At 43.0% G+C, this 27,958-nt stretch overlaps 2 protein-coding genes across 5 annotated transcripts in view; one reads left to right on the forward strand and one right to left on the reverse strand.

The window, feature by feature from the left end:
- Positions 1 to 22,848, forward strand: part of CABLES1 (Cdk5 and Abl enzyme substrate 1) — a 76,299-nt gene extending 53,451 nt beyond the window's left edge. For both annotated transcript variants that reach the window (XM_069779152.1, XM_069779151.1), the window contains 6 exons: positions 4,215 to 4,314; positions 5,830 to 5,986; positions 6,773 to 6,876; positions 16,791 to 16,897; positions 17,828 to 18,035; positions 19,639 to 22,848. In XM_069779152.1, coding sequence (XP_069635253.1) covers positions 4,215 to 4,314; positions 5,830 to 5,986; positions 6,773 to 6,876; positions 16,791 to 16,897; positions 17,828 to 18,035; positions 19,639 to 19,779 — 817 coding nt within the window. In that variant the 3' untranslated portion in view covers positions 19,780 to 22,848. The remainder of the gene's footprint in view (positions 1 to 4,214; positions 4,315 to 5,829; positions 5,987 to 6,772; positions 6,877 to 16,790; positions 16,898 to 17,827; positions 18,036 to 19,638) is intronic.
- TMEM241 (transmembrane protein 241) overlaps positions 11,946 to 27,958 on the reverse strand; it is an 82,463-nt gene continuing 66,450 nt past the window's right edge. The window contains exon 14 of one of the 3 annotated variants that reach the window (XM_069779165.1): positions 11,946 to 14,678. In XM_069779165.1, the coding sequence (XP_069635266.1) occupies positions 14,664 to 14,678 (15 nt within the window). In that variant the 3' untranslated portion in view covers positions 11,946 to 14,663. Of the gene's footprint in view, positions 14,682 to 19,581; positions 19,848 to 27,958 lie in introns of those variants that run through there. The other 2 variants (XM_069779164.1, XM_069779166.1) reach the window with 2 other exon arrangements.

The raw sequence follows: 27,958 nt of genomic DNA on the forward strand, positions 1-27,958 counted from the left end.
TCTTCCCCAACAGATTTTTGTACATGTGGCAATTTTGATTAAGTCATCAATCTCAAGTGTTTTTCCTGAGCATTTATCATTCCGTAGGCCCGGGGAAGAATAACTAGCTGGTTTTATCTGATAATAGGGAAACTGAAGTACCCCTGCTTTTCTTTACCATTGCCCATTTTCCCTGCTTCTCCCAAATTGGAGAAGCAAAACCAAAACCAAGTGCATATTAGCTTTACAGAAAGACACATAAATCTGTTTTGTTTTTTTTCCCACAACAGGACATTTCAAAACTAATGATGTCATGTATGAATTTTATAGAGGCACTGTTGCTCATTTTTGAGTTGTCCTGTTCCCTTAGATTGAAATTCAGCAATGAATTTCCAAAAGCTAATAGGTTTGAATTCTGATCTTTTACTCTGTGTTGGGCAAAACATCGGGACAAGAGCTCACGTGCTGCCATCTGAATATGTTTGAGGAGAGAGAAAGGATACTGGCCCATTAGAGCCTTCTTTCCAGGAGCTTTTCCACCTCCTCTCCCTGTAAATTGCTGCTGGAGTTGTTGTTCTAGCAACACTAATGGCAATTAGGATCTGAAAGCTCTGGATCAATTAAAGCAGGCAGTCTCAGGCAGCAGGAGATCTGCTGCTGGACTGGCTGGCAGCATGTCTTTTCCAAAGCTGTCATTGTCCTTGACCCTATCAACAGAGACGATAAGTAGAAATTATTTACAGTGACGGATAACAACAGTATCTTTTCTTGATGTCTCATGAACTGCCTTCGCTTTTAGAATAAATCTTAACAGTCAGGAGTCACTAAGCATAAAATATAGACACAAAAGTCTTACATCTCTAAATAACAATTATCAGATTCCTTTTCCAATAAGCAGAAGACTTTTTCATGTATCTAGAAATCTATTTAATATTTAATGGACTCCTAAATTATTCACAGGTTAAAGTGTTCAAATGTTGCTGTCATTTAAAGAGCAACTACCCAGCAGGAGTCTTGCATGGGGCTTTGTAGATCACATCAAAGCATAACATTTGATTCATTAAAGAAATGTTATACTTTCAAAAGTAATAGCATCCAATTTATATTCTGTTAGTCCTGGCCTGACTAATAAAAGACATGGTGAGATTTCCTGTTTGATTCTTATCTACCTGCTTAGTAAAACTTTTCACCATCTGACAACAAATTTGGGATCCCAAGTCACTTGGTATTGTTCCAAGAAAATCTGTGAACTCTGTTAGGTGGAGAAACTTTTGGTTTTTTCTGCAGTCCTGGATAACTAAAACAATATGCTTAGTTTTGAATGTAGTTTTTAACGCTGCTCAGCTTTCTGGAAATGGTATGCACGAATAGAATATCTAGAGCTTGACATTGATGTAAATCAGGGCAACTCCCCAAACTTTGGCAGAAAATGGGATCTAGTTTTTTGCCTCCTAAGGAAATGTCATCCCTGATCTTCTCATTTACTCAAGTTTATCCTGCTCAAATAAAGCAAAGGTAGTAAAATTAAGTTCCCGTGATTTATTTTTGCTTTATGGTGTCTGCTCGAATCCCTTGAAAACATTGTTTTGGAAAATAAAACAGAAAAATCAAAAATGAGGAAGAAGAGGATGGAAGTTTTCTTCACTTAAAAGCCTCTTTGGCAAGGACCATCTTTCCTATTCTGCATTTTGTAAGCACCTTTTACTACTGGATATTGGTTTGTGCAGTTCCTCAGTCCCATTGGTGAAAGCTTGATTTTTTTTTATATGAAGTGCCTATCCTCCATATGCCTCTGCCCTGTGGGGCCCATTGACTGTGGTGCCACGCGAGGGCATGTGTCCTGAAGAACTTGGTGGTGGTGGTTGATAGCACTGGTGTGGCAGCTATACCCAAACAACCGTCCTGACTCTTCCCCAGGCACGGCTCACCCTTTTGGAGAGGGCAAAGCGGAGGCATCCCCCAGGTCTTTCCTAGCTGCTCGTGGGATTTTGAGGGTGTGGGGAGGAAGCAGCTGTGCTGGGGCTCCCCCAGCAGCAGAGTGGCAGCCCTTGGACTTGCTCTTCCAGCAAGAGCTTTGCTGAGGCATTCTTGAGCTTTTTGTCTGTAATAGGAGGGAGGGAAAAAAATCAAGGCTTGTCCTGCAGAAACTTGACTAGCTTGCTGTTGATCGTAGTAGTAGGGAACTCAAAAACAGTACAGTAAAGTTGCCTAGGAATTTCTTACTAGGTGTTCTCCAAGATCTTTTACCAGTGAGAGGAGGATGTGTATAAGCTAGGATCAGCCTTTCCATGTATACGCTGATAAGAAACTGCACATTGTTTAGTACTGATTTCCACAGAGAGGGAGTTTAATTCTCTGTTTTATGGACAGGTTTCTCTCCAAACAGTAATACTTTATTACTGTATTTTACAATACAAGCGATCATATACTACCTAGAAATACAGGGCGTATGGAGAGGAGGGGAAGACCCTAAGTAGCCCTTGCAAAACACCTAGGATGAGGGAGAATGGCTATAGTGTTGTTCACAGGGTCCTGAAGGTACAGTCTTCTTTAGAAACATCAGAAGGATGGGAAAATGGAGGCATTAATGTCCATCGATCTTCAGCTAATGTCCAGGAATCGTTCCTGTGTGTGCTCACACGTGCCAGCTGACACGGGTCCCAGAGCGCTGATTTCTTTTCAGTCCCTAGAGCTGCTCTTTTTTTTTTTAAAGCTGCTGTGCTGACTCTTCAAAGGGTAGAAGATTTTCATTTGATGAATTACAGAGTTATCTATCCTTGTCTGTTAATTGCATGGAGAAATTTCTTTGTGACTTGTTTTCAAAGTCATAATGGTGTTATTTCTTACTCTATGTCTGTAAGGTTTTGAGTGGAAGGAAACTAAACTGTTCTGATACTATTTCAGGTAATTCAGATATTTGTTTTCATTTCTGGGTTTGGGGGCTACCTCAGGTTGTGTATTTGTTTCATAGATAAGACCTGCTGAAATGGTTACTATTTGGCATTTAGCTCTATGAGAAATAGTTCCTTTAAGCAAGTTCTGCGCAAGAGCGGAGAGGCTAATCCCATGCCTCTGACAGAGAGTTATTTTTACATAATTATTTGTCCAGCCCCCCCAGTAACATGATATCAGGCAACAAAAAAGATAATGTGACACTGTGCTAAGTGAACCCCAATCAAGAAACTAAGAGGACTTTATTGGGGTTAGAGACTTGATACAGTCTTTTCCTTTGTCACAGAAGTATGTTTTCCAGCAGATAGATGTGTTGGATTTTTCCAGCAGTAAGGTACATGATTTATTGGAAACTCACTGTTTGCTGTGTTTCAGAGAAATAAAATGAGTGACAGGTTGGAAAGGGAAGAGAAGGAAACAGGGTGTGCAGAGACACAGTAGGAGACAGCCCAGCCCTGCAATCGGGTGAAGAGCCTGCACAGTTTCTCACTGCCTCAGTGTCAGCATCTCTCCCACACAGATTTTTAAGCACGTACTTGGACCTCAGCAGAAGTCAGCCAGGAAAATATTGTGAGATAAATAGTTTGGAGTTTTATATAGCTGTCATTTGCAGAGCATAGATTTGCTCAGTCTTTTTTACGTTCACTCACATTTTGATCGTGAGGCTAAAGCATAGGGTACAGCCTGGTTGTCTCAGGCATCTCATTTACCTCCAAGTGGTAGATGCTGAATGGGTCGGTCCTTCTAAAGTAGATTCCCAAGTTTCCATCCCGAGGCGATGGAGAGCTGGATTTCTCCTGCAGGCCTCCAGCAGGAGGGTCACTGGGCTTTGGACACTCTTCTGGGCTCAGAGGAGCAGGAATCCCTTCTGAAGGCTTTCACAGGCAGTTACCTCTGTCCAACATGGGTATGTACTCTGGGAGCATCTGTCTGCTGGATATGTGGCAGTCAAGCATTGAAGTTAGATGATTGTTGGATCTTACCTGAAGTGTACGTGACTTCCAGTTCCTTCCCAGTGCCAGGTTCTGTCAAGAGGCACCTGATGATGGGGAGCCTTGCTCAGCCGCATGTGGGGTATGAGGTACAACCTGGAATAAAGTGGGGGGTTCCTCTGTAACGTATTTTAGACAGCACAAGTGCTGCCTGTAGGAAAAGTTGTCTGGTCTGTGCTTTGCATTGGCATGTTTGGATTAATGCTGCTACCTTATTTCAGCATTAGGTGGTGGAAGGTGAACAAGGCGTGTGTATTAAGAGCTGTTTCTGCTCTGGTTTCTGTTTCCCAGGGATATGAAGCTGGATGGTGGACGCCAGTGCCATTCTACTGGAGTGTGTCTGAAAGAGATAATTGGTCTTGAAGGTGTGGAGCTCGGAGCAGATGGGAAGGTGGGGATGCTTCAGTTCCTACTCCCTTAGATTTTATGTAATAAGGTAAAAAAAAGCTTAACTAATAACCAGCACAAATATAAACATAAATTATAACATGCAGTGTAAAACAGTAGTTAAGGCACAGTATGTACAAACTGTAGATAAGCTGAGCAGAAGTTCAGGAGGACTGCCCAAGCTGTCAATGCAAACAACTCTGTCTCCTTGAAGAAATTTGCCTCTGGCAACATCTGACTCTGTAAAGCCTTACTGAATTGCACAGCCTTCCCCTGGCTCTAGCAGCAGGTATCACTCCAGAGTGTATTGTCAGGGGCTTGAAAACAATTTCTGGTGAGAGTTGTAAGCTGTAATTCCATTTGCTCTCTGTTTTATTTAATGAAATAGATTTTGCTTAACAGTATGTTTTTCCAAAGAGCAGGAAGACAGTAGTACAAATCTGATGAGTATTTCAAAATCCAAGAGTGCATTCACTTGAATAGTATAAGCAATTATGAATCTTTAGGGAAAGTGATCTGTTTTAAACAAATATATAGAGGAGAGACAATTTTAATCATAAATGAAAACATTTTTTGCTGAAGGCCTGATTTACTTTTTACAGTTCAGTTTACCCAGTCTGCTGTCATGTATGGATTTAAAGGCCCTCGGTCAACGCTGCTACACATGGTGTGCTCACCTAACCAGGTGTAAGACCAGACCACAGGCTGTAAATTCCTAAGGACAATCTGTCTGCTTATAAATAAATGAAAGCTCATATGTTTTATTTGATAGCTGTTCTGACCTCCTCGTAAACCAGTCTAGAGTCTGAGACTCATTTTTTTTCTTCAGTATTAAGTTATTTTTGGAAAATAAACCTATGAGAAGCAAGGCATAGCCTATTCCTGGCCAAGGGTACAAGCAGAGAATCAGTAAGCTCTAAAAATAATTTTGTCACAAGTTATTCATTCACACTTAGTCCATGTTGGGAGGCAGTAAATGATCTCCCACAACCATTGCTGTAAACTGGAGCTTACTTACGACACCAATAAGACTCTGCCAGACAAAATCCTAAAGGAAAAAATACCAAAGTGCTTAAGTTTAGCAATGTTCAAGTGATTTGCCTCTGGCAGCTCTGTGCTGAAGGGACCGGTGTAGATGATGCTGTTTCACTAAAGAAGCAGCTGAAATCTGCTACAGATGAGGCCCACTGAAAAAAACCCGACCAAACTGACATATTTTTAAATCTGACCCTTGAGTAGGATTTTGTAAATCCAGTGTATTAGAGCTTTTGTGTGTGTGTTTGTGGTTTTGTTTTGTTGAATTAATACCTTTGCAAAAGCTTTTTTTGCAAGAATAAACGGACTGCACTGAAGCAGATGTAGGTGACTGGTGTTTATTCATCTGTGCCTAACTATTAAATCCAGAAAATCCTCCACTAATTTGGCTTCCCTCGCTTCCAGTTGGGATGCACCAAAGGCATCCCACTGCAGCTGAGCTGGGCTGATAGTAACTGTCTGTCTGTTCCGAGTTTCTTTTTAGACGGTTTCATATACACAGTTCCTATTTCCCACCAATGCTCTGGGAACTCGGAGAAACACAATAGACTCCACCTCATCCTTCTCCCAATTTCGCAATGCAAGCCATCGTAGCCTTTCTTTGGCAAGAGCTAACAGCACCCAGGGGAGCATTGATGCAGGTAACTTCTCAAGAAGCTTCTTTTAATATACTTGCATAGCCTGGTGATAGGCAGTTATTATGAAGGATGGACATATGTCATGTTTTAGCCCCCTTTTTTGCTTAAATTAAGCAAAATATAGTCTCGTGGATAAAAGAGCTCATTCTCTGTTTGCTTAGCAAAGCTGGCTTACAAATGATGGAAAGTTAAGTAAACAAGACTGCTGATCGTATTGACAGCCCCTGATGGCACTCAGCCTGCCTCCTGTCACTGGCATTGTTTGTTCCTCCTGCATCAGGCTCATCATTACCTCCCTTTGCTATGGAAAATTTACAGTGGCAACGTGGTAGTCATAAGCTGAAGGTGTAAATCATACTTGTGACCTTTATTAGGCTGGAAAGGGCTGTGTTTACAAAACTGGGCACAAAACGTAAGCCAAAGCACTGTATGCTTAAGATATTTTGGCATGTTAAATGAAACAAATCAAAACATCTGCATAAACAGATGAAAACTTGTTGCTGGGATTAAAAGTCATTGTGGACCTTTATATAATTTTGCAGTTCTCTCAGCCCTAAATTCACATTTACCAAGTAATTCATAAGCTGTAGGTCCTCCATATCTTTGCAAATTGTATTAGTATTGAAATACTTAGAGTTTTCAAGATTTAGAGAAATCTTTTGACTCTTTCAAAAATCTTGCATGAAGATCATCTTGTGCATTATCTATGAACTCGTTTGCCACTTCTGATAAGTCCAGAAATTTCTTCATGTAATGAATTCCTTTCTTATATTTACCATTGTTTTATAGGTAGCGACCTGGGAGACTTTGTTGAATACGACCCAAATCTTTTAGATGATCCACAATGGCCATGTGGCAAACATAAGCGGGTTTTAATATTTCCTTCATACATGGTAAGTGATACGCAAAATTAGGTGTAGCACAGATAAATTTTGGTAACAATATTTTGAAGGTTGAGGTTACATTTGGCCATATTTTAAGAAGATTATTATTATTTTTAATCTACTAATAACAGATGTTTGGAATGCTTTGTTCTAAATGACAGTTACTTACTAGGACATGTAAAAGCAAACTCGTGGAGGTATTACAAAAGTAAACGCTTTTATTACTGCTATATTTCGTAAATGCTTTAGATGAAAGGCTTGTTCAAACAATGTGTTCATTCTCTCACATTCAGAGGAAAATTTATACTTCCTCTAATTGGCATCTACTACAAAATAGGAGGATGCCCATTAGGGTTTTTCTGAAGTCATGAAGCTGTATTGTGTTTTGATGCTTATCATTCACTCCTTGGAACAGCACTTTGGTGTCTAGTAGAGCCTTTGTTTCCCAGGTATTTATCTCACCATAGGATAGGCCTTCTTTTAATTGCAGCAATTATGAGCAGAGCCTGTGTGTTTTTCACTATATCCAAACCTGTAACAATACAGACACATACCTGTTCCTTGGTCTGTGCTCTAACTCAGTGTTTTCTGTGGTGAGAGACTTCTATAGCCTTTCTTCAGCTGCACCAAGTCTGTAGACTTTGGTGTGCTATTTTGGCAGGACTGTTGCAAGATGCAGTGCCATTGTATGCATGTGACCATCTATCTGTCTGAATTATGCATCCAAAGTAGTAGTAGGCAGCAGGGAAAACCTTTTTTTTTTTTTCCCCAAAGTGGTGAACTGGTACTCTTACCTGTATACAAATAGGATAGGATTTGAAACACTGAGGTCTAAAGTGTCATCCATCACCTCACTTAACTTGGAACAGAAGATATTATTTAAGAAACTGCTAATGTATGTAAAGATACAGTCTTTGCAGGATGTCTTCTGCCCTGACCCTGGTCTTTATTTGTTAATAGGGCTTTTGGGTGCTCCTTCTTAAAAATAAATGGATTTTAAGTGTTTCATGTAGGTTGAAGCTTATCTCCTTGCTGACAAGAGTGTTCTGCCTGTTGCACAAAAAGGCTTAATTGAGCTCTGAGGCTGTGTTTGTGCTAAATTTTCAAATAGGAAGTCCAGTATGTCCTCTGCTTACTTTCAGCCAGTTTTACTTTTAGGGTTGGCAAGTTATTTTTTGGCTGCCAACCCACAAAGCATCAACCTTTTATGGCAGCTACGTCTGGGTGGAAAAACATTTGTTAGGTTTTGATACGGTTATTGTCAAGGACAGGAAACTGTCTTTCCTCAAAGAGAAAGACATTGTTAACCAGCATCCAAAGTGAACATAGCTTTAGCAGTCATGGTTGTGTTTCTAACCTTCCTCAGGCTGCGAATGTGTGCCAGGCAATCTCTAGTCCTCTACGATCACCTGAGATCTTTGATCCTTTTTCAGCTTGGTGTAGAGATGGTTGGGTGAGTCAAAATAGGGCAGCCAGGATAGTGTCCTGCAGGGGAGGTCTCTGCCCAGGAGTGGGTGTTTGATGCCCTTCTTCTCCATATGCTGGTTAGCCACAGCATTTTGAGGTCTGTGTTTGTACCCTTTTTGCAAAAAGGAGCTGACTAGGGATTTCCACTGTGACAGAGGTATGACTAGATACTTTAAAGGTGAAAAATGTACTTCAAGGGCAATTGTTAAAATCAATGTAATTGTCTAGACTGTATCTGCACTGACAGGGGTCTCCCTGCTTTTTCATTTTCTCTAGCAGTTAATTACTGCCGTGTCTGGAAACATGTCTTATTTGACATTTTGGGGTTTTTTGCCTGAATTTGCCTTCCAGCCATCACTTCTTCAGCACTGCCTGAGGGTCTGCAGCACTCCCAAATCCCTCTCTGAAGGCAGGCACTAATCTAAGAAGGGGCTGAAGGACATTAAGTGCTGTGTTTCTTTTGTTGGTGAGAATCGCAGGCACGTGCCAAGAGCTCTCTTGTTCAAGGATTTCACCTGCCCCTGGTTGAAGCAGCATAGCTGTGATGCCATGCAGGAGCTACGCAGCTTTGCAAGAAACCAAAGAGTGGGTGGTTGTTCTTCAGTGCTCAGCTGAGAGATTTCACAGGGGCTGGTGCTTCCTTCAGCCGAGAGAAGGGAGAAGAGGCAGTGCCAGGATGTCCTGGGACCTTGCAGGTTAAATAGGATTTTGCAACTCAGGCTGCGGGTGAGAAGGGCTTGTGCATTGAACTGGTGAATATAGGGCCATATTGGCTATGTGGGAGACTTTACTTATTAGACTTTCCTGACTCAGCTGGCTTTCCCCATCCCTGCAGTTCACATCAGCATGAACAGGAGCATAATAGGCTGTAATTTCAAGTCATTTTCTTCCCCAAATATAAAAATCGGTGTATGCTGCAATTAAAGGAAATTGCAGTCTGAGGCCAGCGAGAAACCTGTGTTTTTTTCCTGACCGTGCACACCCATCGTGGTAGTGACAGATCTCTGCCAAATGACCGCGGAACTGTAGAGCTGCTATACAGAGTCTCTGGTCCTGAGCAGAATATAGCTGTAATTACTGCCTCACACAAGTGCCGGAGCAGCTGAGAGTGGCTCTGATGTCAGCGCCAAACATTTTGTTGTGTGTGGAGAGCTGCAGCTTGTAATTAAAGTTTCGTTACTTGGCCAGCATTTAGCATTAATGCTTGGCAGCTGCAAGCTTGTAGATATTTCCCCTCCCCGGTTCCTTATGGATGTCAGAGCAATCAATGGGGGGAAGGTGTGCGAGAGGAATGTGAACACGTGGCGGTGTGGATGAGCGAGGCTGGATGCTGGGCTGCAGCACTGGCTGCGGGATAGAGCTGCATGCACCAACCGGTATTACTCCTGGGAGCCGGGCTTGTGCTTTGCAGGCCAGGATTTCTCCACTGGTAAAACTGTGTTGAGGTCTGTGTGAATGCTGCATCAGTAAACAGTGCAGGCTTTATCCTGAGGCATGAGACGGACAAAATGTGTGGTGTGGCTTGGATTTTACTCTGAAATACATGCAGTTAACACTCAGCATGCCGTTCCCTCCATTTTTGGGGAGCCCGAGTTTATTATCACTGACATTGACTTTATAGTCTTGTAATTTTACTGAGCTGAATTAGTCCTGACTTGCAGAGGATTTTTAACTGCAAGTCTTCAGCTGTTTTCAAGGAGCAGCTGAGCTTCCTCCTTGAAGATAGCTGTGGGGAAGGAGAAGTGCTTTTGGTTTGGTCTTTTTTTTGCAGTGGAGTTCCTGGCTTGAAAGGGTATACACTTCCCTGTTGCATTTCTAAAAGTAATACCCACAAACAGCCTGTCAGGGGACGATTCTGAAAAAGCAGCTTCAGTACTTACCCAACACAAATTCTACAGCTTCTATTAATTGTATTAGTCATATTTAAATCCTAGTCTACCCCGGAGAAATTATTTCACTTTGTGTCATCTTTGTAGGAAAGTCTACAATCTCTGCCACAATATAAACAGTAAGAGGTAGAAAAATTTCATGCTGAAGGCCAGGGGGAGGAGGGAAACATCATGTCACGGTTAACAGATGTCTTCCTGGCTGATACTGCTAAAACAGGAATTCTTGCAGATTCTTAAATCTCTCTAGAATAGGAACTTTATCTACCAGACAGAGCAGTAATTTCTTTGCTAGAGTCTCATGTCAACCAGCGTACATCCAGACTTGTCAGTGCCTCCCTGGCCTCCCTGCATCCTTGCCAGCAGGAACAAACTCCTTTCATGCAGAAGGAAAAAACCTCACTCGGCAACAGGCGTGAGGCTGACCCCACAGTCCTGCTTTTGTTGGTAGCACAGAAACACAGGAGTGTGTTAGCTGGCTGCTGTGCACTGCCAAAACTTGCAGCAAAAGAAGAAAAGCCCAGATCAGTAGCATCTTGACTTTGAGTGACCCTTGTGCAATAACGTCCCTGCAATATCCATCTATCCGTGCCCAAGGGATACACATGGAAATTGACTTGGGTACTTAAGTACAATTTCAGTGCATTGGTTTAATTATGTCAAAATAAATTGACATCTCTACACCACTAATAAAAAAAGCATGTCGCAAAAGTCTGCAGTGCTCTTACAGCAGGCCGACCGTCAGCCTGCGTGGCAAAAGGTACTGCACTAGTGTCGAGCACAGCCAGGCTGCGTTATTAAATATTAGTCCTCCAATGTGATTTTAAAATTAGAACTGCTTGCTGCCCTGGCCATTTAGTCTAACAAAAGCCCTGCATGATGATATAGCGCATTCAGTCTCTTGCTTCCCCATTCTGTCTTTCACAAGGAGCATCAAGGTCAGGAATACTCCGCTACGGCCAGCGTCCTTCGGTGCCATCACCCTATTCTTTAAGCCGCTTCTGTAGTTGTAAATTAAGCAGCTCCAGACTTCTTTTTTATCAGCTGCTGACCTTGTACCCAAAAGTCTCAGGGAGCAGAGGATCACAGTGGTGCTATATATTCATATTTAAACCCTGTGCTCTATGCATTTAATGCTATATTTGGCTGAGACTCCAATAAACCAGTTTTGTAACAATGACGCACTGTGTTAATTGAGAATTATTCCAGTGTGTTAACCATATAAAATAAACTGGCACCCTTCCATGTACTTTAATTCAAAGAAGCAGTTTTGAGATTATTTGCTTTGTGAAATTCAAAAGCTTTCAGTTTAAGATTCTTGAATGTTAGTAACTTTCTAACAACAGAAAGTTGTCTTTTAGTCTTCCTTTTCCTTTTTTTTTTGTTGTTTTTTTTTCATTATAAATAAGGAATCACTCCCATTTTCCATCACCATTTTAAGCCTTTGCTCTATCAGGATTTCCCATATATATATGCATCTTCAGCCATAATCATATGAATTAAGTTACTGACAGTTTATAGCTACATATCTGGTCACCTGTGGTATGCATTAAGGTAGCCAGGCAGCACAGAGTCATTGACTTCTTTTCATTTGTTATGTGGCTGAGAACTTAGTGTTGACCTACCGAAAGTCTGTTAAAGGTACCAGTCTTCTGTCTGCTCTCTGTGAAGTAGATTTATCAGGGGTACACAGTAACAACAGCTGAAGAGAACCTATTATATATCTTTTATTTTATTCACCTATTTTATTCTGATTTTATCCTTCTTAAGCAGGTGATAGAGGCATCCAAGGCTAGATCATCTTTTACTGGTAGCATGCCAAAGTAGGATTTATTTTCAACAATATTTCATCTTGCCAGTCTTTCCAACCATTTCAGGCATCCTCCCTCCTCCCATATTTATGAAACTGTATATACAGCTTTCCTATGAGAAAGCAGCTGCTTGAAAACACTTGTGAATAACACACAAGCTAACCTCCAAGTTCAAAACTGCCAGCCATGCAAAAAGTGTGCAGAGTACAGACTTCGGCCGAAGCATTCATCATGTCATCCAGGCATCTGGCAGCTACCATATATCAAGGCTTTCATTTGTCTTGTGCAACTTCCATCACTAAACTAAAATACACATACACAGATTTGTATACAGAGAATGTGAACAGAGCTCATGAAGGAGTATTGCTGAATACTGAAGTGAAATGTGTTTTGTGCAAATAAGCTGTGAGAAACAAGACAGACGTTTCTGGATGACAGAAGTTGCAAACATTTGAGATCAGAATTTGAGAAAGACAGTGTGGTAGTTCCCAGTGCCTCGCTTATGTGTCTGACAGCTCTGGGGGTGCGGAGTGCCTGCCTGGTAGGGAATACATTATCTATAAGAAAGCATGTTTGGATAGAAAAATGCTGTGCTCCTTCTAGGGAAATATTTGCAAGCCCTTCATAAAATTTGGGACATCGATGTTGAACAGTGCTCTTACACGGGCAATACCAGAATTGTTTTGGACAGACAAAAATCCATGGCGTTTACAGTCATGTCTTCTCCTCAACGTGGCAGCTTCATTTGGGACTCACAGAAGCGTAAGCGCTAAGCAGAGAGCAGGCAGCAAAGGATGCTGTTAGGGCAGAGCCCTCCCATGTCAGATACCAGCTGGCCCTCGTGGGTCGCTGGGCTACCCCAGAGGTTTCCTCTGCTCCATCCCTTATGGGCAGGGGCAGCAGTGGGGGTTGCTGCTCGATGCCAAGCTGTTCGTGGGGTGCAGGAGGTGCCCTGGGCAGGAGTGGGGTCGGGGACCGGGATTTCTGTGTAGCCTCGTGAGTGCTGTGCCCCAGCCACGGCATGACAGCGGGAGGGATGCTTGGGTGTCTGGTCAGAAACAGTTAGAAGGGGCAACTGATTCAATCACTCAACTAATTCAGTATTGCTTTTAAATTACCTGTCAACAGATAGGTTTTTGGTTTTGGTTTGGTTTTTTTTTTTGCTGCCTGCCTCTCTGGTGGGCAGGGTCCCACATGCACGCATTTCTACAGGCACCAGCTGGGCAAACAGCATCCCACTACTCAGACAAAGTTTGGCTTCTGCAGCAGCTATGGAAAAAAAAAAAAATAAAGGGGGGGGGAAGAAGTTGCACAATTCCTTTTCTTGAGAATAAGGGCAGTTAGCTGAGGTCTCCAGCATGGCACTGACAAGATGAGACAGCTGCCTTAGAGCCAGTGTGTTCAAACATGCTGCCGTTATCCTGTTACATGAATCAAAACCAGCACACACCAGCTTTCATCTGGATTTCATTATTGTGATTTACATCGTAGAGACTGTTGTCTCGCAGGAAGCAACAGTCTTCGGAATTTGGGAGGAGGGGGGAGAGATTCTTATCAACAGGACAAAATTGACAAATCTCTGTGTTTAAAAATAGCCGTACCTCCTTACCATTTTCAGTTTTAAGCAGTCTGCTTATTCTCAAGCCTCTGAGTGCTTTGCTTTAAATAAAATTTTTAAAAAGAGCCTTTCTCCTTCTAAAGAGAATTTAGCTGAATTCTCGCAAATCTCCCACGGCCTGGAGGAGTCCCAGGTAAAACAGACGGTGCCTGCAGAGCGGCTGTGGGGAAAGGTGCACCCCGGGGGGCTGCTGCTGCTGTGTGGCAGAGCCCGAGGCTCGCTCCCCCTCTGCGCAGTCGCCCCTGGAGCTGGGGTCAGCTGGCACCTGCTTGTTAGAGGTGAAAGCAACTGAAACTTGCTGTCCAGCATAATTTCTGTGCAGCCCTTCAGCTGAGTCCAGAGGATGGTCAGGCCTTCTGTCCGCTGCTGGGCCATTTGTGCTGCCAAGGGGATTCTGTCTTGCACACGAGGTTCGTGCATGTTTGCATCCTCCTCTGTGCAGGGAGGATGATTACCTGGAGAGAGCCAAAGGCAAGTCTACCAGAAAAACCCGTGATCACTTTGAGGGAGATAATTAAGATAAAACTAAGGAGCTCCATGGTAATGGAGAGCAAACAACAGGCGGTTAGTTTTTCAGTGAAGCATGAAATAAGGTGTTGTGTAGCTTTGCACAGTAACACTGAGCTCAGTCTTTCTAGAATTGCCCAAGACAACCAAAAAATACTGGTAGTAACTAAAATCATCTTTGGATTTAATAGCAGGTAACCTTTATGTGCTTAGAGATTCTTGACTACGTAAGTAAGAGCAGCAGGGACCAATGTTTCTGCACTTTGAGTAGCAGATGGCACAGGTCTAAATTATGTTATGTGGCTTGTTTCAATCGTCCTCTTATAGCAGTACTAAGAGGAACCCTGTTAATAACACATAAAACTCCCAGCATATCTGTGTGTCAGAAGCACCCAACTTGCTGATGATCCTCTGGCAACAAAACCAAGGAGTGGGCAGGCAGGCAGGCAGCGACATCCCAGGGAAAGACAGGAGAGGAGTAATTGGTAAGATCTTCATTCTTCTGCTTCAGAGGGCTGAGCCCTGCTGGGTGAGATGAAGAACATGAGAAGCTGTCTGCAACAGAGGCACGGCCGCACGGGTACGTGCCTACGTCCTTCCAACTTCAGCAAGATTAAAACCAGGCAGACCCACACATTCAGTTGAAGCCTTTCCCTCCAGCCCTGAGTAGGGAAGGTTTCTCCTCCCTGTCTTTTCCTCTCTTCCTTTTATTTAGGCATGGTAGCATGTTGCCCTGCCTCAGTGTCAAGACAGTGTATGAAATTTTAACCTCAGTGGCACTGCAGCATCTGCCCGGACCTGCGCTCGAGCTCATCCATATGCATGCAGGGCAGCAGGGGTGGCTGAAGGGGGTTGGTGTGGCATTCTCCTTTTTGATGATTTCTTATAACTGGCAGCTTTCCTTAATAGGACAGAATTTCTGTAATAAATTGTCCCCTTTATTTTAGCAAAATTTTGACTGGTGCTTAACACGTAACTGGGTCGGAGGGGGCTTGCAAACTTTTATACTCAAGACAACAGCACAAAACTGTTGTGTGTGACGTGCCCAGCAGAATTTCCTGCCAGGACGTAGTGAGGAACAATTTATCTGGACAGATGGTGCTTCTCACACTGCAGGTCAGACAGCAGAATAGTGTGTATGGCCATAACAGTGCACTGTAGCAAGAAGCTGATTTTTTCCTCTTTATTACAGAATGTTTACCTCAAATACTGCTGTGGGCTATTTAGGGCATACTCCACTTTCTTTTAAATTCCTGTAATTACCCATTATTTCAGTACCATAGCTCCTAAATAAAGTGCAGGAAAAGTTAGGTGTGTTTTACTCCCATTCATGCTCATTTCTGATCCAGCCAAGGACACGATCAGATAACAAGAGTTGTCTGATTGCTCTCTAGAGCCATTACACTCTCTCCTCCCCAAGCCTTTCCATTTTAATTTTTGAAAAAAACCTGCAAGCCTAGGCAGTCAGTCTTTTGGGCTGATTTAGATTCCTATTATACAGTGAGGCTCCATCTTTTATAAAAGTATAACAAGCAGCAAGTGTTTTGCATGCCTCTTTCCACCTCTTGTTCTTTAGTGTTAACAGCCCTTTGCCATAACACAGGTTAATCATAAATGGAAATTAGAAGGGAGAAGTTATTTTAGTGGAAGGAGAATGCACTGCACTGCAGACCGCTGCTCTCCCACTGCCCGCGCTTGAAGCTGGCGAGGAGCTGGATGCCTGGGGACAAGGTTGTCCCCTGGCTGTCCTGGGGCTCTTCCCTGCTTCTGTCCAAGGGGCAGAACAGCCAAAGCTGGGAAGAGAATTGGCACATCCCCAAAATGAAGGTTCATTTGTTGTACAGCTGATAGAATTTGGCCAGGTGAGTGGTGACAGAGGATTTGGGCAAAATTGTTCCTGAACTAATACTGAGGGAACAAGAGAAGCGCTGTGCACTCGTAGATGCGAACACTGGCATTGCAGTACTGGCTGGGAGGGCTCTCTGCTATCTGGGGAAATTCTTTAGGTTGTGACAAAAAGGAATAGAAATCTCAATGCAAAGGAAATAGACTGTACACTTTGAATGTTGTCCTAACTCAATACTTCTGTCCACTTATTGCATAGCTTATGACAGCATTACTGTCTCACACTCCATTGTATTACCTGCCGCGTAGGCTAATCACCTATTTTATCACAAATGTACATGGTGGCAATCAAGAATTTGTACCAGTGGTTGCTTTGAAGAAGCAATTTGAGAGAAACTCACAATATGCCTCAGAACTGCATGGAGATATGCACACAAAATCTGGCCATCAAATCAGTTATTGTGATGATTTATTTTGGTTTAACAAGACTTCTCAGCTAGGTTTTATCCACCTGCATTTCACTTAAACTCACTCTCAGAGATACTTGGAGGATCCTAAGAAGGTATGTGTTGTTCAGGGCTTGTACTGAACAGTCATGTTGGATTTCAGGTCGCTTGTTCTGACAGAGCAGTCAGAAACAAATGTGGCCTTAATTCAGATTGAATTTTCCCCTCTACTGAAAGCATTGGGACTGACTGGCACTTGTTTGGTGTTACTTGCTTTTGGTAATTGAGTGATCTTGTTTATTACAAACTAAAAGAATAATTATTTCTTAACTACGTGTTACAGACTACAGTCATAGACTACGTGAAGCCATCAGATCTCAAGAAGGACATGAATGAGACCTTTAAGGAGAAGTTCCCTCACATCAAGTTAACCCTCAGTAAAATAAGAAGGTACGTTGCAAAGCTTGGTAAGGCTGCAACGTGATGCAGTTGTCTCACATTTCAATGCAGTTGCTCTTGTACCTGAGGGGAAGCCCAGCACTGATTGATCTTCCAGGAGCAGTGGCCGGCAGAGGTGCAGAATAAGTCAGATGATTGCTTTGATTAGTGGACTGAGTAAACAAGATAGGGGAATGTACAAACATGTACCAGTCAGGTGTCAAACACGACGTCTAGTGGGATGAGGATGTGAGCTGGGCATGCGCTATACTAAAAGTTCCAGAAAAATAACACAAAAAGCTCTCCAAGCTCATGGCACTGAACTTAAAAAAAGACCGAGGAAAGAGAAATGCTGACTTTTGTGCCTTGTCCAGAGAGCATGGCCAGAAGCAAAACAAGTGGTCAGCTTCACAGAAAAGTTCTAGTATTTCATCACTGTTTCCAGTGTAACAGGCTAGACATACTGCTTCACTGAAGTAGCAATAATTTCATTTGACTGAAGTGGCCAGAAGGATACTGAGTTGTATTGCTCTCTAACCAGACAATACTGCAGTACATGGAAAGACATGGATATGACCAACCGTAACCAGCAGCAAAGCTGCATATAGAGCACAAGCAATCAAGCTGTTGTTACTAAATAAAGTATATGCAGCTTAAGACTTCTGATGAAATATTATTAATAAAAATGTCAAAAAATTTTCAGTTGCTTTTATAGTTAGACACAACTATCTGTTGGGGGCAGTGAGGGGGAAGGCTGAGGTCAAAATGTGCTGTGAAATGTGTATCCAAAACAGAGCATAAAGATATCTGCCCAGTAAATTACGTTTTACTTTTCCCCTCCATTTGACTAAGAAGGAATCTCTGAAAGGATGACTCTTAGGGTGAAATGAGAAATGCCTTATAACGCAGTTCACAGCATACTTGTCTGGTCTCTTTACTCAGCTTGAAGAGAGAAATGCGCAAGCTTGCTCAAGAAGAATGTGGTTTTGAAGAGCCCACAGTGGCCATGGCCTTTGTCTACTTTGAGAAGCTCGCTCTCAAGGGGAAGCTGAACAAGCAGAATAGAAAGCTTTGTGCTGGAGCCTGTGTTCTTTTAGCAGCCAAAATTGGCAGTGACCTCAGAAAACATGAAGTCAAGCATCTTATAGATGTACGTATCCATAGGTTTCCAGTGTTCCTTCTACATGAAGTGCTAGTGTATGGTCTACGCAAGCCTGCTTGTCAGTGGTCACACTATCCTCTAGGTTTCCAGCTGTACAGCCAGCTAAATACCTTTTTTTTTGTTATACATTTATGTGAAAGTAGTAGTGATCAATGTCACTGCAGAGGCGTGGGAAGCTCGTTTGATGTGACTGAAGACCCTGGTGTCAAATACTGTGAGTTCTGAGAGGTATCTGACCACCATTCTGTCAATACAAGTCAAAAGTTAACCTTCAGGAAGTTCATTTTTCTTTTAATTATGTTTTCAAGAGTGTCAATAACAACTCTCCTTTGAGAGGTAAATGCAGATACTAATTTCAGAGGGAGTCTAATAGACTACCAAGATTGTATTTCTTTCATCATGTTAAGCATTTGGGCAAGAAAACATAAAAAAGTGTTTCCGTTAGAACACCTCACCCCAAGTGTTTTTTTGTAGAGTAAGGTGTTCGGTCTTCCACCCGCTCCATATGAAAAAGTTAACAGAGGGGAGTGTTATTCCATAATTCTTTGCAAGCACTGAGATACCAATCTGATTTAATCTACAGAAAGTTAGGCAGGTAGCTGGGTACTTGGCTACAACCAACTCACTCGGTTGAGGAGACATGGGAACTTGGTTGGGGGACAGGACTGAAGTCATACCCTTCTGCCACAGTCACAGAGCTGGGTCTACAGTCAGTTTGTTAGAAAGCTCTCCGAATAACCAGAAAAAAAATCAACCCAGTGGGAGTTGGAAGATCTGGCGTCTCTTGCTATACTGAAACATTGGTCCATCCTTAAGACACATTGAGCTTTTCAGTAGACCCAGTGGGCAGAGAAGTAGCAAGCCAGGGAGATCATAGGAAGAGGATGGGGAGGGGCAGAAATATTCCTGAACAGCTGGTTGCCTACTTGTAGCATCCAAATCCAGTGAAACAGCAGAGCAGATGGGAGGCTTAGTACATTACAGCAGAAAGCCAACTATGAAACCCATCTCATCCCCCTTGAGGGCAGTAGTTTCTGTTACTCACTGTTCTTATGGTTGTTGCAAATGACACCTTCTGCCTCTGAGGCATTAATGTCAAATGTATGTAATTGTAGCAGAAATAACTTCCCCAATAGGGTGTTGTAACACAGTCTAATGCTGAAAGGAAAATCAGTGATTTCAAGCAGTGCAGGAAGTTTGTGGGCAGTTACGAGATGTGTGTCTTCCATTACACAAGTGATTTTGATGTTTGCATGAAGCCAGGAGTTTCCTCTTCCTGCAGTGGTAATCACTATGATCGTTAGAAGATGTATCTGCTGGAGATGGAATGAGTGAAATGGCAAACATGTCAGAAATAGCATGGCTGGCTGAGCTTTGTATGTTCACCTCCATAGCAAGGAATCAGTAGATCCAGTTCATCCTGCTCTCATTTTCTAAACCTAGAGCCATGCAAGTCCAGCGGGGCAGAGGTTTAATGACAGCAGCGTGCGTGTTCTGAATAAAGTCATCTGTAAGAAAGCACTAGAAAGTCAAATCCTTATTCACAAAGACGTTGTTTTTATTTGTATTTTTATCTCGGCTGTCATTGCAGAAACTGGAAGAGAAATTCCGGCTGAACAGGCGAGAGCTGATCGCCTTTGAGTTCCCGGTGCTGGTGGCCTTGGAGTTTGCTCTCCACCTTCCCGAGCACGAAGTGATGCCGCACTACAGACGCTTGGTGCAGAACTCCTAGCGCTGGCTGCCCTGCGGGGAAGGGGCTCCCGACTGTTCCCGCTTGGCTCTCCTGAGCTGCAGTTACTACTGGAAATGCAAAATCAGACTCCTAACACTTCACTCTCTCTCTCTCCCCAGAATAGTTTTTCCGGCAACATATATGAAACAGTGCATCAGCCTAAGACTCTCAGCTTTGACAAATTTACGTATCATTACTTTCTCAAAGCAGGTGAAGACTGAGCTGTTGGTAAATGGTTAACATGCTGAAACTGGGTGGTGACTGACCCTACCTGTGGGGACTACAGCTAAAAAAGTAGGCGAAAATTTGAAGGGCAGCCTCCATGACCACCCCTCTCTCCATCACACAAACCCTGGAAGCCCACGTGAGTGCATTCTCATAGCGCTTTTTCTGCAGACCTGCTGCAACTTCCAAGAGGACTTCTTAACGTGAAAAAGCTTTTAAAGATGATATCTTCACTGTGTCAAAAAGAATGTGCCAATCTATTTTTGTATCAGCAATTGAAAGTGCACTTTTTCCTGTGGGGTGTTTGTGTGTGTATCCGTGTGTGTGTGCGTGTGCGACACCAAGCTGATCTCAGTCCAGTTGGTTGGCTTAGCTGTTTCCGAGTATATCAGTTACCGATGGCGAAGATCAAGGTGACCTTACGTGTTTACTTCTTGAAAAACATAACTACTGGAAAAGTGGTAAATGGGATCATTTTTGGACACTTGGTTTTTTTATTCTCTGATCTTTCCAACATTGTACCTTTGAAAGGATTACACTACTACTACTATGAAAGAAGGATCAGCAACTGACCTTAAGTTTTCAGTCATGTTTGTGATAAAGATGAAAGCATTAGTATGAGATTTCCATGTCATGTTTTTTAAAAATATCTTGTGTTAAGCCACATGCATATTTTTAACCTTCGCACTTTTCCCACTGTGGAGATGGTTAGACTTGCACTCTGTAGTGTTGTATTTCTGTGCTCTATGTTAGAGTGCGTAATAAGCACATTTATTGTGCTCTATCTTAAAACAGTGTTTTATTAAAAAAAAAAAAAAAAGAAGAGTAGGGCTCAGCAGTATAACAGGTGTCTTAAGGCTCCAACAACAGGGGCATCAGCTATTAAAGTTTTGGGTTTTAACTAGAATTAACTGTGCAAAACCGAAAATCAGTGACCATTGAAGTTAGAGGTCCAGTTCCTTTAGACATTTCACTACTAGAGTTTTATAGTAAAACTTCTTGCAGCTTCCCTGGTTCTAACTGGACACCCAGAAAGCTGGAGGGTTTCATCCAAGCTCCCCGATGCTACATACACACTATGCTAGTGCCATGCTTACGGACATCGTTCCAATTGCTGTTATCCTGTGGGATTACACCCCTGTCCAGTCTTCTTCTGTGCTGGTTCACTTAACAAGCCTTGCCCTTGACATGCCCCACATGGATCCGGTAAAGTCAAATACTTACATTTAGGGTAATTATATAAAATAAATAATAATCTCAGCTGTGAGATTTTAGCTGAAGCCTTACCTTTCTAAGTTTGGGAGTGCTTGCTCAGAGTATGGAAAGGGCTTGTGAGCAGAACGTAGAGAAGTGGGACATACCAGAGGATGTAAACACACTAATGCTTACTTTCTTTCTCTCTTACTTAAATCAGTTTTATTATTTCCTTCAGTTAGGCCAGGAAACATCCAGTTTCTTTACCAGCTTTGTCTCCTTTAAATTCTAGTATGAAAAATGCCTGCGTATGATTGCTCTACAGGATCTGGAAAGGTTACACATGCCAGGACAAATGGGAATTTGTTTGTTGCTGTTGCTCTCCCTCCATTTTAAGGGGGAGGGTGACTATGCTAGCTTACAGTTATTATTAATACTTATCTAATTACTGATATAGATACATTCCAACAGGATTGGGGAGGAGGGGCTAAAGAGAAAAGCGTGCACTTAACCTCCCCGGTGCAACGCCCCACGCTGCTGCAACCCACGCGTCACTTGGCCGGCTGTGGAGCGAGGGGAGGGGGGGCCCTTGCCCAGCACTCCTGCTCCCTCCTCCTCGTCTTCCTCCCGGCCCCCACGCAGCCAAGGAACAGAGGAGCCAAGAGCCTGGAACATGCCTAATGCCTACAGCTGCCCTGCCGGTTTATTCAGCCCAAGAAGGCGGTGTGCAGTGTTGACCTACAAGCCAAAACGGTCTGCGGGTCTGCTAGGGGGGCTTCCATCCTTGGCTGCATCCCTTCCCACTGAAATCGTGTATATATGTTCAAGACTTGCTTCTGATTGCAGAGATCTGTTTCTAATAGCGACCACTCAAGGCTAAGCAGAAGCTTTACCTTTCTGTAAAGGCTTCTACCTTTTGCTTTTGAGTCTGATTTTTTTTTATGTTGCTTTATAGTATTGCAGGGAAAAAGCAAATTGTGATTGCAAGATGCAGACTAAAGAATGACAGTCTTACAGTAGTCTTTAGAGACGCTATTGAATCATGCTGTCACATCTTTTGTCTTCTGTGCTGCTACCCAACCCTGATCTACAGTTTACACAGATTTCTGGGATGAAATCTGATTGCTGGAGACTTTCTGCTTTTTGTTGTTTTTCTTCTTGTTGTTTTGGGGGCGGGAAAGGATTTCAGAGTGATGTTCAGTTACAGTTTGAATGTGGAATAAACACTTAAGACGATGATGATGTTGCACTGTTCACTTAGGAACGTATATAAAGCCATATGATGCTAGATCTCAGAGCACAAAGCTTGGTCAGTACAATTACGGTTAGGACAACGGGCAGGATTTGCCCCCCTTTTCTCTCCAACCCTGGGAAAATTCAGGCTGAAGTGGTAGAGGAAATCTGTACCAAACAAAAACCATGTTGATTGTTTTCCTTTGTCTTACATGGTAATGAGTGTTGATTTACAAATGATTTTAGGTTCAAGTTTAAATAGTTCGGGAAAATAATCCATTCCATATCATTTGTTCTGTTTTGAAATTCTATACCGTACACTCTACCATGCAGAGTTTATTCCTTTTCTAAAAAAAGAAATAAAAGTTTAAAAAAAAATAATTGAAAAACCCAGACTCTTTTCCACCATTGACAGTATGTAAAATTATTCCGTTCTCTCATTTGTATGTGTCAAATGGTTTTGGTTTTGTCTTCCTCTGGGAAATAAAGCTGCTTATTAATAAGCCAGTGGTGGGATTGCCTGAGGGCCCTCACCATCTCTTGGCATTCGTCTCCCTGCAGAGCCCTCACTTCCAGGATCTTTCCTCCAGCCAACATATTAATCTTCTTCTTCCCAGACCATTGTTCTGGGTTTGCTGGTTTTTTAAAGCCCTTCTTTTTGGCACCAGCTCCTCCTCCTGGAGCTGCCAGGCCCTGGTTCTCCTGGTCCAAACCATCGGTGTGCAGAATAATGAGGTACAAGCAGGCTCCTCAGCATTGCTCATGTCTCACAACCCCTTGTTCACTGGAGAATTTGGGATACACCACTTTGGTTTAGTGCACGTGGTAGCAAAATTTACAACTGGCCCCTGCACCAGTTGTAGATCACAAGCAGCTGCTTCCGCTCGGGAGGTTGAAAGTTCAGTTTTGGACATTCATGCATGCACACACCCAATTATCCACCACCTGTTGGCATTCAAGCTATTATTTTCCACCTATGATAGCCCCTAAATCCAACACCTAGCTAGGTGGTCTCACCAAACAACACCTATTTATTGTGCATTTTCATTCCATGTTAATAAAGTTATGTGGAAGGTTTGGCTCCTTACCTCCACCCATCACTGTCTGGGTTCTCTGGAGACCCTCAGCTGTAAATCATATTTGTGGCAATAGGAACATTAGCTGGATTTATCCCCAGAACATAACAGATATACAGAAAAATGCTTTACTACTAATTTTCCACAACTAGTTACTAACAGGCAGTGGCTTCTTTGGGATAGTCTGTAACGTCTTTAAATGATACTGCAGCTAATTGCTCCAGCCTCATAAAATATGGAGCCCACAGCATAAGTCTTTCCTGGAAGCAGTAAGGAGTAGTTTGTTAGGAGACGGTAACACCTTCCCACGATGCTAAAAGATTTTAGCACCAGGCCCCACATTAAACATTGAAAAAAAGAAAAGGTAAAAGTAGTTTAGCAAGGTGAGAGACTGAGCAATCACAGCAACAATGCTAACATCACTAGCTGAGACTGAAATCTGTCCCAAGTTGCACCTTTGGGAAGGAAGGGAAGGAGTGTGAGACAGATTTGAACTTAGTTTGCTCATCTTCCATTGTAAAACTTCTAGTGAAGAGGGAAAAAAAAGAAGAGGAAAAAGAAACTTAAGGTGCATCCCTTCAAAGAAAGTTGCACACAAGCATAAAGGCCTTTATGAAATCTTAAACCTTGTTTTTTCCCACTGACTTCACTGTGAGCCCATACATCCAGACACTCCCTGCCTCAGCCTGGAGGCCGCTGGTCCAGATGAGCTCAGAGGGGAGCTTTTCAGTCACTATGAAAAAAAACCTTGCCCAGACCCCAGCAGCAAATACCAGGACCAACAGTGAGAGGAGGGGCAGCGCTTATAGTGTGCTACTGGGAAAGAGCAGGAACTGTGATCCTGGAAAATGGCCTGTATACCTTCAAAGCAAGGCAGGGGGAACCAAGAAGTTGCTGAAGTTGCCGCTGATTTGAGCAGCAAACACTTCCTTCCCTTAGTGAGAGCTAAATATTGGGTACTAGCCAGTTTGCCTTTTCTATGCATTCCTCTAGCCTGTCATACACCCCTTTCCATAATCTTGCTGAGCATCATCTTAAACCAGAATCAGCTAGGACCCTTGCCTCTGCTACACTGTTTAGACAGATGCTCCAGGCCTTAATTCCTCAAACCAGAAGAAGCCTTCCAGTTTGCAGTGAAATTTAATTGATGACTAATTTATAACTTTTTGAACTCATGTCAGTATTTCATCTAACTTGAAACTGAAATCTTTCCCCTGTGGGAACTCGGGGATGGGGGGGGTCCTCAGCAGCAGCTGCTATTCTTAACGAAGTTCTGGCATTTAGTTAGACAAGATATTAAAAGGAGAGGCAAGAAAATAACCCTCTTCCAAGAGCTTCCAAGTGCAGTGAAGTGTTGCTTTGGCTGACATCAGTGGGTATGTCCATCAAGGAAGAAGTTGTTGCAGGCCAGGTTTTCAGAACCACTGACACAAGGCCTCAACTTCCCTCATTTTTTAATTCAGCAGCATCAGTGAGCTAGCCTTTATACTCTTCTCTCCTTCCCAGCACATACGGACACGAAGGGCAAGTTTCCCTCTTCCCCATTGCTTCCCTCTACCAACAGCTGGAGAGTTTTTACTTTGAGAGTTGGCTGGGAGAGCAAGAGGCTGAAGAGGCAGAAGCGTTCATTTACAAACCAGTATTAAATCCCTGGTGTCCACAAACAGAGACTCGTTTACCAGAAATGGATTCTGTTCATTGATTTAGGAGAGGGAATATTGGGCTTTTCTTTTAGTTTTTCAACTGAGCTTCAGGCAAGCTTTTCTTCAGCACCTGTAGAGGCTGGAGCCTGACAGCAAGGAAAGTTTTGGAGAGTAGATCTAGACTACCTCAAGCCACCTGTTTCTCCTCTGTTGCCACACCGATTATTTGTGTTGCCCGCACAGCTGCACTGTGCTGGGTTTTTACAAAGGACAAAGGCATTGTGTCGCAGCACAAGAACAGCGGGTGCAGCATTGGCTTTTAGTCTCACACCAGAAGACAAAAGGGTCCCCATTCCGGTCCCTACATTTCTGTCCATCTGTTTGCCTGTTAGGAACGCCTGGGAGTGCACAGCTCTCAGCTCTTTCTCCTTCTCTCACACTTAGCCAATCATCACATACACACAAATGAAAATAAAAAGCAGGTAATATCATATTTATAGAATGCTAAAAAAAAAAAAGCAAGCTTACCAAATGGCAAGCACAAGAGATGCATTACGTGCTGGTCCCCCCTTGCAAGGAGCCCACATGGCAGTCCCCAGTGGGTAAAGCAGCACACTCATGACGGCCCCCCACCACTCTACACCTCAACACAGCCTTCACTAAACAGCCACACTGGATGGGGAGGGACGATAATGCACCAGAAATAGATTCAAAAGAATTGCAGAGCTGAATGGTCTGACACGCTGCGTGAGGGAGCGAGGAACCGTTCATGAAATTATAAATAAGCAGAAAACAATGTCAGTCTGTGGTTTCCAGTGGTATTTTTTGCTGGCAACTAAAGAAGCCTGATTGTAATTCTTTTTTTTTTTTTTTTTAAAGATAAAAACCTAATGCAGACACGTAATAGCTGTAAAGTTTTAAAAAGGTGGATAAAAGGATTTTATTTCTAAACTGCTCTCATCCCACTCAGAGCAAAAATGAGTGACTTGTTACCACCCGAGTTGGATTAATGGTCTAGACCGTGCTGTTTCTGCAGTCCCTCCCCACTTGCTGGCAGCTGGATGTGCCTGCAGAACGACACATGTGAACACCCCTAACCAGAGGCCTGAACCCCAGACACCTTCCTCGTGTCCTCCCACTTCTGTGGGTGAGAGCACAGCCTGTGAGGCAATCGACTCCTGTCAATTAAACTGCCCCGTGCAGTCTTTTAATCATGAGAAATACTAGGTCTGTCTTCGGGGCAGGGCAGGAGCACATGGTGGGCCTGGTTCCCACCTCTGTATATTGGCTACCTCTTGGCTGCATATTGGGGTAAGACCTGGCTGTACACCCACCCACCCACCCCCCATTCAGCCTTCCTTCAAAAGGAAACCCAGAGCGCCGGCAAGAAGGGAAGCAAGGGGCCATCACCACCTTTGTCCACGTGAGCATCCCTGGAGGAAAAGGGAGAACTGAGGCATGTTGAAGACATGCCCGCCTAAAGAAAGGAGAATTGAAGCAATGACTACCCACTCATCATCAGCTTCCGCTTCATCACCATCTCTCTCTTCTCCCACCAGCTGAGGGAGGACTAAAAGGGTGCTGAACAGCACAGTTGCAATACAATCATTAGCAGCCTTTCTTCTGCCTTCAGGGCCAAAAGTGAGCTATTCAAAGACAGCTAGGTCAGTGCTCTGACCTCCCATGCTGCAACCCACAAACTAACTGCACCGTAGCTCCTCATGGAGCACAAGCATTTTAATGAACCATCTAAGCATGATTTAGACATTTCAGATGGACAAAGTCCAATGCATTTCCAAATATCAGTAGGTTGTTTCAATTTCAGTCTCCTCTAGTTGTGAGCATTTTTTCTAGCCAAAACTAGACCAACTCCAGCTTATAAGCAATCCCAGGGCATTTATATGCACATCTTTCAAAAGCACAGCATGCTTTTGAAAGCTCAGTATTTAATACCTTCTTCTGGAGCAACATTCTCCCAGCTATCTTAAAACGTCCTCCAACGAGCAGCAGAGACAGGATGCCAATCAGTATCTGGGGTATTTCCATGGGCAAAGATTACAATGCACAGAAAGCCACCACCAAAGCTGCAAAGTGCTCATCTCCCATGAAAGCCCAAGAGGTTCATTAATTTTTTCTGAATCCAAGACTCTGCAAGCTGTCACCTGCCTTCCCGGGTGACCTGTATATCATCTTATTGCTGTACAGATTGGGGTTGAATTAAAACAACAACCTACACAGAAGAAAAAAAAGACTTTTTTTTTTTGTCCTGTACCCCATCTTTCATTTCCTCTAACCTAAGAAATATCATGCTGAGTTAGACCTCTACCAGTCAGTGAAGCATACGAGGCATTGCATTCAGATGTACTCTCTAAGGAACATTTCAGGTATCACAGTTTAAATTATGGATCGTGTAGATGGATTAAGAACTATGAGTTCCTGTTTCCTCTTTTATTCCTTGTTAGGTGCTTTTGCTTGACTGCTGCTGTTTAGGTGTCTTTTTTCTTTTTCTTTTTTTTTTCTCCTTTTGGTTCACCTTTTATTATTTCAATAAACGCAAAGATAAGCAAAAAGTGCTGGTGCAGTGCTGGGAGTTGAGTCTGGCTGACTCTTTCACACGGTGCATCCAGAGCTGCAGACTCCACCCTTTGTCTGATTTATTTTAAAAGCCTGCTGTGTCCATTAATGGAAAATTGGACTCTGTTCAGGCTGTGATGGTGTCTATGGACAGGAAAATGGAAAGTTTCAGATTAAAGCTGCAGGAGGCCAGGAAGAAAAATATCTGGTGAATTTAATTGATGGTGGCAGCAC

Source organism: Haliaeetus albicilla, chromosome 3 (genome assembly GCF_947461875.1).
Source record: "Haliaeetus albicilla chromosome 3, bHalAlb1.1, whole genome shotgun sequence".
Lineage (NCBI taxonomy): Eukaryota > Metazoa > Chordata > Aves > Accipitriformes > Accipitridae > Haliaeetus > Haliaeetus albicilla.